Source organism: Crassostrea angulata, chromosome 10 (assembly GCF_025612915.1).
Source record: "Crassostrea angulata isolate pt1a10 chromosome 10, ASM2561291v2, whole genome shotgun sequence".
Lineage (NCBI taxonomy): Eukaryota > Metazoa > Mollusca > Bivalvia > Ostreida > Ostreidae > Magallana > Magallana angulata.
The window spans coordinates 9,111,417-9,126,552 of NC_069120.1; the positions used below are offsets into that span (position 1 = coordinate 9,111,417).

At 34.3% G+C, this 15,136-nt stretch overlaps 1 protein-coding gene and 1 pseudogene across 1 annotated transcript; both read right to left on the reverse strand.

The window, feature by feature from the left end:
* Positions 1–7,080: 7,080 nt before the first annotated feature.
* Positions 7,081–10,345, reverse strand: LOC128165498 (actin-like; annotated as a pseudogene).
* A 2,722-nt stretch (positions 10,346–13,067) lies between these two features.
* LOC128165492 (actin-3-like) lies at positions 13,068–14,931 on the reverse strand. Its single transcript, XM_052830098.1, has 2 exons — positions 14,803–14,931; positions 13,068–14,573 (listed from the first exon to the last, which is right to left on the reverse strand). Exons 1-2 carry the CDS (start codon positions 14,929–14,931, stop codon positions 13,575–13,577), a joined length of 1,128 nt encoding a protein of 375 aa, XP_052686058.1. The 3' UTR covers positions 13,068–13,574.
* Between the last annotated feature and the right edge of the window lie 205 nt (positions 14,932–15,136).

A 15,136-nucleotide genomic window follows, 5' to 3' on the forward strand; every position in this document is an offset into this window, starting at 1 on the left:
TCGTTACCGTTCTGGAGATATATGAGAAAGAAGGTTTAAGGGGCCGATCCCTTATCTCCTTTTAATAAAATTTTATAGGGGCCGTTTGGCGAAATTATGAAGGTTGCATATGGTCAAGAACAACTTTTCTTCTGTATTGCTTTTCAAAATATTTTTCCTTTCTGAAATATGGGTGATAAGAATTTTGGACCTTTGGTCCCTAAAAACCCCCTTATTACGTAATAAATGACAAAATCATTACATTGCTTAGATACATAACGTGAGATAAACACATTTGCTTCTATAACCTTTCACAAAATATCTCTCAGTAAAGAGCCACAGATTAAAGACTTTAGAGCCATTTGGTCCCCTTATTTGAGGGGCAAGCCCCTTTTTCTTGATATTAAATGAAAGGTAATTTAATTCTAAACAAATTTTGTTCAACAGGTGTTTAAAAATTCGTTACCATTCTGGAGATATATGAGAAAGAAGGTTTTAGGGGCCGATCCCTTATCTCCTTTTAATAAAATTTTGAAGGTTGCATATTGTTAAGAACATTTATTTGAACAACTTTTCTGGTGTATTGCATTACAAAATAGTTATCCTTTCTGAGATATGGGTGATCGAAATTTTGGATTTTGGCTCCCAAAAACCCTTAATTACGTAAAACATGACAAAATCATTACATTGCTTGGATACATTACTGTGAGGAAAACATATTTGCTTCTATAATATTTCACAAAGGGCTACAGATTAAAGACTTTAGAGCCCTTTGGTCCCCTTATTTGAGGGGCCAGCCTCTTTTTCTTGATTTCAAAGAAAAGGTCCTGTAAATAGAAACTTTTTTTGGATTACATGTCTAAACAAAATATTTTTCAGAAAAGAGATAATTAAAGAAAACCAGAAAAAATTGCGACGTTATTTCCATCTCAATTTTCGGGTCCAGGCGAGCTTTGGCACCTTTCAAGACAGATCAAAATGAAAATAAAATAACAAATCTACAATCTTTTGTCTACTATCCCAGTAAGATCTTTTATAGTTTAGGAGAACGTAGAGGGACAAGCGACCCCTCTAAAAATAGCTAAAACGTCAATTTCTCAAAAACGAAGTGAAGACATCAATAAAATCAAAAACCCGTAAGGTTTAGATCTTTATCTATTAGATCTGAAAGTTTCATGGAAATCGGTCGAGTCGTTTCTGAGAAATCGCGTGCACAAAATTTGTAAGAAAAAAAAAGAAAAATGATAATAATAACTAGACACGATCTCGTTGCGAGCAACGAGGAGGTCTTCCGTCCGATTTTTAGAAGGAAATTTAACGTTATCGACTTTGATTTTCGACAAAAAAACATGATATGGAAAAAGAGTGGAGGACTAATTCTTTTTTGTATCACATTTTATAACTTCTCTTATATCGTTTTTTTTAAATACTTGCATTTCTTCAAATTAAGATCGAAAAGATTAAACTTGTTTACCTCTGGCTCCTAAAAAACCCTTATTAGGTAACGCAAGAGAAAATCATTATATTGTTAGGATATATAAACGTATTATACCTAATTCAGCTTAAACAACCTTTCACAAAATAGCTCTTAGAAAACGCTATAGATTAAAGACTTTAGAGCCCTTTGATCCCCTAATTTAAGGGGCCAGCCCCTTTTTCTTGAAATCAAATGCAAGGCCATTTCATTCTGAACACATTTTGTCAACAAATGTTTAGAAATTCGTTACCGTTCTTGAGATATATGGGAAAGAAGGTTTTAGGTGCTGATCCCTTATATCCATGTAGGGGCCGTTTAACGAAATTTTGAAGGTTGCATACTGTTAAAAACATCATTTTGAACAACTTTTCTTCTGTACTGCATTTCAAAATATTTTTCCTTCCTGAGATATGGGTTATCAGAATTTTGGACTTTTGGCCCCTAAAAACCCCAAATTACGTAACACATGATAAAATCATTACATCGCTTAGATACATAACTGTGAGATAAACATATTTGCTTCTATAACATTTTACAAAATATCCGTCAGTAAAGGGCTATAGATAAAATACTTTAGAGCCCTTTGGTTCCGTAATTTAAGGGGCCAACCCCTTTTTCTTGATATCACATAAAAGGTCACTTAATTCTAAATACATTTTGTTCAACAAGTGTTAACAAATTCGTTACCATTCTGGAGATATATGAGAAAGAAGATTTTAGATGTCGGTCCCTTATCTCCTTATAGGGGCTGTTAAACGAAATTTTGAAGGTTGCATATTATTAAAAACATGATTTTGAACAACTTTTATAATTTCTTTTCTACTGCATTTCGGAATATTTTTCCTTTCTGAGATATGGGCGATCAAAATTTTGGACTTTTGGCCCCAAAAAACCCTTAATTACCTAACACATGGAAAAATCTTTACATTGCCTGGATACATAACTGTGATATGAACATATTTGCTTATATAACATTTCACAAAATATCGTTTAGTAAAGGGCTACAGATTAAAGACTGTAGAGTCGTTTAGTCCCCTTATTTGAGGAGCCAGCCCCTTTTTCTTGATTTTAAAAGAAAGGTCTTGTAAATAGAAACTATTTTTACGTTACATGTCTTAACAAAATATTTTTCAGAAATTAAATAATTAAAGAAAACCACAAAAAATTACAACGTTTTTAAATCCCAATTTTCGGGTTCAGGCGAGCTTCAAGGAAAATGGCTTCTTGACAAATCTAAAACGAGCAAGCATATCTACCATAACCACTCTGTCTTGCATGTAAATTTCAAGTCTCTAACTATAACGGTTCCTGAGGAGATGCGTGGACAACATCATGCTCCAAAATACAGGAAAAAGGGAGATAATTCAGAAGCGGAAGTGAATTTTCAGACAGGAAGTCGGATGCAAAGAGATATTTACCAAAGACATTATCCCTGTAAAAATCATTAAAATCGATTGAGAAATGGCTGAGAAATTAAGGGTGTCTACCAAGGAGAAAAATAATAATAATATAGAAGAATGAGAACCCGTAGAAAAACAGTAAGGTCTTCCGCTGAAGACGGAAGACCTTAATAATAGTGTAAAAAAAAAAACCCGAGCGAAAACAAGAGGCCCATGGGCCACATCGCTCACCTGAGGAACAATAGATATGATAAAATCAGCTCAATGGAGTCATAATACAAACTATCTGGACAATGTACAATAATTCATGTAAATCCTGTATAAATAAAATCCATTTTCCCCTGGATATTCTTATGTTTATAATCATTAGTCCCTTTTCTAAAAGGATGATTTTATAGTCATATCATATGTTGAGTATTGCAGTTCTAAAAAAGATCCCTAACAATAGTTTATATATGGGATATAAACGTACATCAAACTCTAAACCTTCTCGTGAAGCCAAAGAATTGTCCTGGGGACAAGGATTTACCCTATACATTCCTTTGTTAAACTTTGACCCCCCCCCCTTGTGGCCCCACCCTACCCCTGGGGATCATTATTTTCACAACTTTGAATCTACACTACCTGAGGATGCTTTCACACAAGTTCCAGCCTTCCTGGCTGATTAGTTTCTGAGAAGAAGATTTTTAAAGATGACTCTGTTTATTCCTATGTAAAACATCGACCTCCCATTGTGGCCCAAACCTACCCCCAGGGGTCATGATTTTCACAAATTTAAATCTACACTACCTGAGGATGCTTCCACACAAGTTTTAGCTTTCCTGGCTAATTAGTTTCTGAGAAGAAGATTTTTAAAGATTTACTGTATATAATCATATGTTAAACTTCAATCCCCCATTGTGGCCCCAACCTACCCCCAGGGGTAATGATTTTCACAACTTTGAATCTTCACTACCTCAGGATGCTTCCACACAAGTTCCAGCTTTGCCGGCGAATTAGTTTCTGAAAAGAAGATTTTTAAAGATTTACTGTATATATTCCTATGTTAAACTTCGATCCCCCATTGTGGCCCAACCCTACCCCCGGGGGTCATGATTTTCACAACTTTGAATTTACACTACCTGAGGATGCATCCACACAAGTGTCAGCTTTCCTGGCCAATTAGTTTTGATAAGAAGATTTTTAAAGATTAACTGTATATATTCCTATGTAAAACGTCGATCTCCCATTGTGGCCCCACCCTACATCCGGGGGTCATGCTTTTCACAAATTTAAAATCTCCACTACATAAGGATGCATCCACACAAGTGTCAGCTTTCCTGGCCAATTAGTTTCTGAGAAGAAGATTTTTAAAGATTTACTTTTTATATTCATATGTTAAACTTCGACCCTCCATTGTGGCCCCACCCTACCCCCAGGGGTCATGATTTTCACATCTTGAATCTACACTACCTGAGGATGCTTCCACACAAGTTTCAGCTTTCCTGGCTGATTAGTTTCTAAGAAGAGGATTTCTAAAGATTTACTCTATATATTCATTTGTTAAACTTCGACCCCCATAAAGCGCAGCGCTTTATTGTCGTTAGACTTCAACTTACGGTGCATCGAATAACCGCCCCCTATAAGCAAAAGTATACATCATTTTAACTGGTTAGGGAACCAGTTTCAGGGGTTTATGCACATAACTGCACAGGCTATTGTGAATCTAATTTACGGGCTATTGTGAAATTAATGTACGGGGCTAACATACATCATTGCAGGGACTGTCATGCAGTGATAAGGAAATATAGTGCGTATACAGAAGCTGAAATGCTATATACATATATCTGTTATATACATACAGAAGCTGGGTTAGCGCTTTTCAATACTATCAGTACTTTGATTTAATCTTTAGCTTTTAAGATCTGTGTACAAACATAGAATTGTGAGCAAATCTCTGTATCTTGCTTATAATTCGAAGCTTAACACTCAAATATGGTTAGTAAATAGAAATTGTAAACAATTAAACACAAGAAACATGCACTACATGTATAACAAATAAAGAACACAATTTATTTTTTCGAAATGAATCATTTATTAAATGTTTATACCTACATATTTCCGTAAGCGATATCAAACTCTATTTAAACTGAATAAACTAGAGAAAATGCCGAGCATCTCAACAAAAACCTATTGCATTAATCAACCATTACGCAAAAGATAATGCCGAATTACCGATAGAATGAATTCATTATTTGTATTTCAGTACTCCTACATCAGATTTTGCTTAATTTGCGCAGGTAAACAGTTAACGTAACTGTTTTATTTACCGAAGTCTCTGTTTGATTTGATACGTAAAAATCACGAAATACAGACGACAGTTTCCAGGTTACAAAGCATAAATAATGAAAACGAAACGAAAATCAGAACAAGCTAACATCAACGTCATGTGTGAAAACTGTCAACGCATTGAAATATTTAGCCTCAATTTACTTCACAAAATCGGCACCAATATATTTTTCATGTTTCAAAAGTTTCCCTTCATACGCGAACTGTTGCACAACAAGCAAATTCATCATAGTCAGATCGACCCTTTTTCGTATAATGTCATGGCTGCTTTAAACAAAGAACCTCCTTTTAGAAGTATGGAATACGAGTCTTGGTAAAATGGGTACGCAAACCCGGGCCGTGGAAAAATAAAAGCCGGGGCAGATCGGCAATCGTCAATTTCAAATACGCATTATTTTGCAGCAATATTTACAGCAAATACAAATATACTGGTCCATCAAATATCCTGAAATTTTAATGAGATTGGCAGATTAATAACTGCCAATCTTTTGTTTTGCCCAGGCCAAGTCTTGTCTACCCATTTTACCGGATGCCGAATCCGAAGCTATGAAACTGATTGAAACACGCCTTTCCTGTATTATTATTTTCGTAATAACTCAGATTTGAAACAGAATTAGACCTTAATTTTTGAAATTTATATTTTCCTTCCCATAAGGATAATTTATGCTAAACTACGTTGAATTGGAATCAGTAGTTCTTGAAAAGAAGATTTTTAAAAATGCACCCCCCTTTTTCTACAGTTTCAAGGTTTTCTCCGCTTTGAATACAGATCGGACTTTTATATCTGCAATTTATATTTGCCCTCCCATAAGGATGCTTTGTGCCAAATTTGGTTGAAATTGGATAAGCGGTTTTAGAGAAGAAGTTCAAAATGTAAAAAGTTTACAGACGGACAGACAGACGGACAGACGGACAGACGGACGACGGACAAAAAGTGATCAGAATAGCTCACTTGAGCTTTCAGCTCAGGTGAGCTAACAATAAGGTCTTCCGTTGGAAACGGAAGACCTTAATAAACCGTAGAATAACAAGAGGGGCTTCCGTTGCAAAGGGAAGACCCTAATTATCCTGAACAGGGCAGATTGGAGAAATTTACAGCTAATATTTTTTAAACTTTCTTCAAACATTCCTTGAAACATGGTTTAATTTGATAAAACAACAGAAGTTATGCATGTGGTGAAACTTGATTTTTTTAATTGCATGGTAAAGTTTACGGTTTTACGGTTTGAACTTTATTCACAGAAAGTGATTTTAAATAATAAGTCGTTAAAAATGATTAAAGGTTTGCACTTGTATTTTGTATTTATCACCTTTGATTCCATATCTAGCAAAATCTGTCAACATTTATGGTGTTTTCACATTCTCGCTGATACCCTGCCTACCTAAATGTTAACTATCTATGCGCAATCAATAATAATTGAAACTGGTCGTTGTTTGGCAATATTTATTGTATGGTCCGTTGAAGTTTTTTTTTTATTTTTTAAGATGAATGGAGAGTTTTAAGATTCTGCAATGCATACTTTTGCAATGTTCATACTTTTATTGTTGCAGCTGAATTCATTTAAATTATATGGAAAATGTTATTTAACGTTGCAGATGTGGATGCAGTGCCCCTGTTAAAAAATAATGTAAAAAAAGAACACATTTTTAGTAGCAAAATTTTTTTTTTAATTTTGTCAACTAAATTACGTTATATATCAAATTGAATTATCTAAAAAAATGCGAAAAACTTTGCTGAAGGAAGAAACTATCTTTTCTATTAAGAATCCCATGATCAAAGTGTAAATGACAAATAAACATCAAAGTCTACATTTTTATTTTTTTCTAAATTATGTAAATGTTATCTATTCAATTTTATACATATATGTTTTTAATTAACATTTTTGAGAAGTAATAAAATTGACCAATTTTGGGTATCCATTATTAAAAATACATTTTGTATTTCCTGTTTTTTCTGTGAGAAATGGACGGGCCATATTCGTCATAATCTTGTTTGGTTATCCACTGTTGACCAAAGTGAGAAAGAGAAACAAAGATACAACCGCCGATCCAGACAGAACATTTTCTTTCTGTGGTGCAATGACCTTGATCTTCATGGTGTTAGGAGCTAAAGCTGTGATTTCATTTTGCATTCGGTCAGCAAGATTCGGTAACATTGAAGTACCACCCGATAACACAATGTTTGCATAAAGGTCTTTACGAAGATCGACATCACATTTCATGATGCTGTTATAAACGTTTTCATGAATACCACCTATATCTGTTCCAAGAAAAGATGGCTAAAACATGACCTCCGGGCATCTAAGTTGCTCGTTATCAAGTGTGATGACCTGACCGTCAGGAAGCTCGTAAGTCTTCTTAACTTTTGTGGACAGGGCGGTTTTTTGCAGTTCTTCCTCAAATGAAGTAGCAACATAACAAAGTTTTTCTTTGATGTCTCTGACAATTTCTCTCTCGGCTGTGGTGGTAAAAGAGTAACCACGTTCTGTAAGGAATTTCATGAGATATTCGGTCAGATCACGTCCAGCGAGATTCAATCTCTTGACGGCATGAGGAAAAGCAAACCCTCGTAGATTGGAAATATATAAGACACACCATCTCCGGAGTCCAGGACGACACCAGTTGTACGAACAGAGGCATACAAGGTCAATATGGCTGACATCGCGATGCAAATGGCGGGACAGTTGAAGGACTCGAACATAATCTGTGTCATTTTTTCTCCGTTGGCTTTTGGGTTGAGTGGTGCCTCAGTAAGGAGAACGGGATTGTCCATTGGTCCTCACGGAGTTCATTGTAGAAGATGTGGTGCCAGATTTTCTCCATGTCATCCCAGTTGGTGACGATGCCGTGTTCAATGGGGTACTTGAGGGTGAGGATACCTCTCTTACTCTGGGCCTCGTCTCCTACATAGCTGTCCTTCTGTCCCATACCAACCATCACACCCTAAAAAAAAGAGTCTTGTTTTTTTTTTTCGATTTAAGTAAACTTGCTTGTTTGCAAATTATCATCTGTTGTGGTAAAAAGTTTCTATTTTTTAAGATGTTTTGTAATGTTTGATTTTTTTTACAACTGTGTTATGTATATCAACTATATGAAAATACATGAAACACTATTCACTATCTTTGATGATTAGTTTTCCACATGATATCATTTGCCTTTTTCCTGTGAATACCTTTTCAGTTATAAAAAACGTAACGTCATAAAACAGAATAAAAATTCGTTTTGATGACTTTGCCTTGTATCAAATATCTTGAATGTATTTTCAGGTCCTGCAAACTTGAAAATAGTTATGAATTCTATCTAGGTAAAATTCAAATTTTAGCATTAAAACATTAGTAAAAATAAAGGAAACAGATATTTTATGATAGTTAAGTCTAACATACAAAATGCCATTCATCAGAAACCCCTATGAATTTACCTAAAAGAATCAGAACTCACGTCCTAATACTACTCCGCCCTATTTTCGAACCTGACGGACATTCTTTGCACTAATTTATCAATCACTCGCCCAAGCACACACAAACGAACGCTCAGTCGCACACGAGCGTTATCTTTTATAGGCTGATTGCAATTGGTAACCATTAAGGATGTTGTTGTACCCTTTTCTACAATGGGCGATTAATTGTTGAAAACAAAATTAAATAACCAAAACAATGCTCAAATAAGAATATAAGATATTAATTCTGTACATAAAGAAAATATGAGAGATATTTTACCTCATGTTTGAGTCGTCCGACAATGGTGGGAAAAACAGCTTTGGAAGCATCGTCTCCGGCAAATCCAGCCTTGCACATTCCGGATCCATTGTCTACCACAACCACTGTTTCATAATTTTCATGCATATTTTGAAACGTGAAAAACTCAAGACTATCTTGAAGATCAGAGACCGCACAAACAACAATATTTTTTAAAGTTTATCAAACCTTGTTATATCAAAATTTATTTGCTAATATTAAGGGGTTTTGATAAAACCTACAAAAAGAGTGTGTATGAAGATAGAACTAACCCATAGAATGAAGGTATTGGAAAATTTTATAGAAAGACGCACATTTTCTAGGAATGAGGATGATTTGAAATTACCCAAGCGCTAGTTTTCCAAGTAAATGTATTGCAAATCAAAACCAACATATAGTGTAATTAGGTATCTGATATGAAAATGAATCGAGGTGTATTTTTTTGAATGTGTATTAAACATAAACAAACATTCCAGTTGTGAAAACTAATGCAGATAAATTTCAACAACTTGAAAAATAGCACCCAATGTCTATGAAATCGTGCAGTTGATGTCATTGGCATTTTGAGAGAAAAAAATACACTTGAAATATAATCATGTTTCAGATAGCTTGGATAAACTTTTAAATCGACTAAGTTACAAATATTTATAAACGTGTCAAAAAATCGGGTGGCTCGAACGCAATGAATAAGCCATTTTGTAGCTTACGTTACTGTCTCCAGAGAAAAGTTTTGTCCCCGTATATAAAAAAATCTTAGAACTTATTTATTATCATTCATTTTAAGATAAACGATGTGTAAATTTGCATGGCAAGTAGTTTCTTAGCTGTATTTAAATAATAAGGTGTATTACACAAATATGAATTATTGGGCTTTTTCGACACGAATTCCGAGTTATAAACGAAAAACCCCACATGAATCATGTTGATAATATCTAAAGACAGAACTAAAGCCATCAAACTCCACGATGAATTTTGTATCAGTAAATGAAATATTTCTGGAAAATTTTTATCCAAGCAATACATATTGAACTATAGCGTAGGAATAAATGCGACTACAAAAATATCAAAGTTGTTCGTATTATTTAAGATCTGGCTTTTTTCACGGTATTAATGAATAAGTTTCTTTGCTTAACAATACTTTTGAATATATATGTATTACCTTAAATTTATCGAGTACTTAAATATTGCTTGTTTATATACGCAAGTAGATATGGTGGGTGAAGAGGTGTAAAACATGTAAAGTATACGTATGTGTCATATTAAAACCATCACATGGGTGTGTATGAATTAAAAACTAACAAATTGAATACGATTGAGATGTGGCTTACAATGTGTATTACATTTAAGATGTCTCAGTCATTGCTAAGAAAGTATTGCGAAACAGATTTGTAATTGAACATATTAAAACTGGTTTAGTCCAAAAAAAACTTTTAAAAGGTTTACAAAACCGCATTTCTCTTAAAACTGCCGAACTATTTTAGCTTTGGTATATGCATGAGGGGAAAAATTGCATGATGTCTAGCAAAGCACGTTTAAACATACTTCACGATGAATTTAACATAGATGATTCCAAATACCAACCCAAATATCCAATATGTACTATTTATAGAATTTGCTGGGAAAAAGTTGAAAGCTTGCCCATTTGAGGTGTAACTTTGTCTCAAAACAAGACACCCTAAAAAATGCATTATTGGATATAATTTAGAGGAGAGGACAGGGGTGAAAAATCTAAACTGAAATGGATAATATTTACATGTACGTGGCCTAAATCCTGTTTGTTGCAGATGACTGAAAAAAAACCACAATATTTAATACTTATTTCAAACCATAGAATGGGTATTTGTAGTGTCTCCTCTCTCAAAATTTGGTTCTTTAGGTCAATTTTCAATATAATTTCTATAACTGTCCCAAATAAGAATTTCAGGTAAAAGTTTGTTTTAAAAAACCATCTGGAAAAGGGGGGGGGGAGGCATTCCCATTATTCTTTCCCTTTTTATGCATAACTCATCTATTCATATAGACGTAGAATACAAACATCTGTTCAGTTCATCAATCATTAATTTTTACAAATTAATGTCTAAGGTTTACAACCTATCTGTCGTGGCATAAAAAAGTATCAAATTAAAACACGCTAGGTTATGCATTATTATCCACTTGCATGCATATTTTTTAACCCAAAGTGGTCAGATTCAAAGTATCTGCCCGATGGTACCCTGCCTTACACTTTTCGCAATGATGTCAATTAGTCAAACCGTTTCTGGGCACCCCGCTCTAAAGTTCTTTCCATTAATGCTGAAATCGCATTAATTGTTCCAATTTATTTATTACCTTTTTGTATTAATCGGATTCTGATCCAAGGAATCTGCCCGCAATGCATGATGAACTCGTCCAACACATTTTGTTAATTAGTCAATCCGCGTTCTTGGTTACACATACTGGAAAGTTCTATCCCATTCTCTCACCAGATATCATGCTTGGCAAGCCAATAAGTATCAAAATTAAAATCGCCCATTAAAGAAACGAATTGACTCATTTATTTCTTCAACATTTGTCAAATCTTAACTTCTTTGTATTCTCTAAGTATGCTCACAGTAAATATTTTCACTCTTTACGTAATCATTTAATATTATTTCATTGCAAGAATATATTTTGATCGAAACTATCTGTGAGCGAGTCACATATTTTATAATATTGGAATGTAGATTGTTATCCTACCGGCGACGCCATTTGTGACCAAGTAGACACGAAAGACATTTCCATATTTATTGAATGAAAAAGGTGGCAGGATAACAATCTGCAATATGAACAAGAACACAATAAGTAATACAATAGCTATATACAAGGTACATATACCTTCGTAAGTGAACACAATTATGTGATAAATTGTACAATAAACATTCATTTTCACAAGAAACAAGTTTCAGTTAAGAATTTCTTGTTAAGTGTGCAACTAAAATAAACGGTCATCACCTGTCTAATTGAACCTACTCATGACAACATTACATTGCATCTACATGTATTAACAGCACTATACATGTTCCGGTAGATCAAAAGATACATAGGTGGAACAACATCCTAAACCAGATCTTTTACAAGAAGTTTACTGAATCAAAACATTATGACTAGATCTATGTTCCATACATTTGCACAAATGATGGGTTACTTAATGATGTGCACACACATGTACAAAATATCATATTACAAATTAAATTGTGAACACTGATGCCTTCAAATACATCTCGATGATATGGGTACCTAAAACTAGGTCAAATGAGTGCAAATATGCAAAATACGTATTAAAGTAACAACATGCAACTGATACACAAATCAGAATAGACCTACTCTACAAATCTATACAAAACTGTATCATACTTCAAATATCATGACCATAAACTCGAGAAGATAACACGGGTGTAATACTGTTGTGTACACGTGATCGACCGTGAATATAGACTGCATGTTTACATTGACAAATTAAATATATAAAAATAGTGTTGCAGTAAGTTATGTATGAATAACAATAATAACTAAACAACATGTAATGTATTACCTATAAATTCAGCAAATATATCTGTTGAAGAACAATAGTTGTGCCAGCGTTCTTTTTTACCGCTTTTTCCGGCGTATAATAGAAAACAAAACCGGAGCTACAGAAATAGGAAGAAATCCGGAATACATTCCAATATTATAAAAATATGTGACTCGCTCACATATCCATGATATGGATCCGCCAAAGCGTGTCCACCACCTTACTTTTCTTTTTGCTATTTTGGGCTTTTAATCGAAAATGAAAGTAGTGGTTTTTTTATTATTTTAAATAATTACTTAAATAATTAATAATTTCTCAGTTTAAATTTAATTATACCTTACGGACATCATCACACATGTGTTGAAATACCAAAGCAAGTACTCTGGTGTAGGCACTTGTAGTTTATTTGCAAAATGCCTTTATTTATAAGTATAGATTAATGTAGAGTGGAATTACGTTGTTATAAAAATAGATCCCCACTGATAAAAATAGGGTACCCTTTTTTGAAGCAAAGTAACTACATAAGTGTAGAAGATTCAACCTCATTTTTAACAAATGGTTGTGAGAAGACACCAAAGGACCCCTGTTAATTTTTTTTAGATTTTTAATCTTTAAAATAAGTCTGCAGCTGCAAAGATCTACAGCTGTTCTAAGTGATTAAAAAGCCATTATTCTGCTGAATCTGCTCTTGTATGGGTACCTTTAATCGAAAACGACATGTAGAACCTCATATATTGCTTTCTTAATTTTTTGACAACAGTGTTGGTCAGTTTTCGGCAAAAACAAGGCAGTTCAATAAATATTTGTATTGTTATTCTCAAATGTAGAAGATGGCCGAACGTCCACCTTAAGTCTAAGAAAACAACTTTATTAGTTAGATATCTAAACGATATCATCTCATCATTCTAAAGCGGCACTAATGTAATAACATAAAATGAAATGTACGACAGCTAAATTAAACCATCTAATGTCAATTAGAACAAACCATTTTTATAGACTTTGGTCCAGCAATTACAAAACTTTATCATTTAGTAAACATATAAAAATTTATATTTCAAAACGTATAAAAATTTGAGTTTTTCATGTTTGATTAAAGCAAAATATTTTGCAACTACCATTAACAATCTTTAAAAACATTTCCTGTGAACAACTGATGGCCCAGAATCGTTATATTCCTGTTTGCTGATCCACATGTTTTGAAAGGAAGAAAGAGAAGCAAGGATGGAACCACCAATCCAGACGGAATATTTTCTCTCTGGTGGTGCAATGATCTTGATATTCATTGTCGGGGGTGCTAAAGCTGTGATTTCTTTCTGCATACGGTCAGCAATGCCGGGAAACATGGCGGAACCACCAGACAATACGGTGTTAGCATACAAATCTTTACGGATATCAACATCACATTTCATGATACTGTTGTATGTATTTTGATGGATTCCAGAAGATTCCATGCCAATAAAGGATGGCTCAAACAGAGCCTCTGGACACTTGAATCGCTCGTTGCCAATAGTGATGACCTTACCGTCAGGAAGTTCATAGTTCATCTCTTGAGATAAGGATGAAACAGAAGAAGCCATCTCTTCTTCAAGGTCAAACGCAACGTAGCACTGTTTCTCCTTGATGTCCTTGATAATTTCCTTCTCGGCTGAGTTGGTGAACGAGTAGCCACGTTCAGTGAGAATTTTTATTAGGTAGTCTGTAAGATCATGTCCAGCGAGATCTAAGTTCATGATTGCGTGGGTTATGGCGTATCCATCGTAAACTGGGACTGTGCTTGTGACACCATCTCCGGAATCGAGCACGATACCGGTTGTACGACCGGAAGCGTACATGGACAGCACGGCCTGGATGGAGATGTACATGGCAGGAATATTGAATATTTCAAACATAATCTGTGTCATCTTTTCTCTGTTTACCTTTGGGTTGAGTGGAGACTCGGTCAATAAGACAGGGTGTTCCTTCGGGGCCACACTAAGTTCATTGTCGAAAATGTGACGCCAGATTTTTACCAAATCATCCCAGTTGGTGACAATGCCGTGTTCAATAGGATACTTTAGAGAAAGATTGCCATTTTTTGCTTTGATATCGTCTCCCACAAAATCACATTTCTCAAAACAGTCTGAATCCTAAAAAAAAATAAATTCAAAGATTTTGCAGTTAATTTTGTTTTTGATAATTCACAACTACACTAAATAATCGTTTTTTTAATTGTAAAGATTGAAAATCGTTTTCTACTTTTGTAAAAAGATCACCAATTAAAACTTATCTAATTATAAACATAAAATGCTCGTAATAAGATATAAAATGTGAGTGTTTGTGGCAAGTTGTTTTACCCAATATTAAAATGGACATTACCGTATTTACTGAGTGTCCGACAATGGAGGGGAACACAGCTCTGGGAGCATCGTCTCCCGCAAATCCTGCTTTGCCCATTCCGGATCCATTGTCAATCACAACCGCTGCTAAACCTTCATCGGCAGACATTTTGTATGATTATTTTATCGAAGTACAAAACTTTATTCATAAATTGTTTATGTTTATTCAGAATAGAAACTAACACTACGCATGATTAAATTTCATTCTAGGAACTAAATGCAGCAAACTTTGTACTAGTCTATATTAAACGAAAGTAATTGTCCACTCGGCCAAAACGATGGTTATTATTTACAAAAACATGTATCAAGTTAGT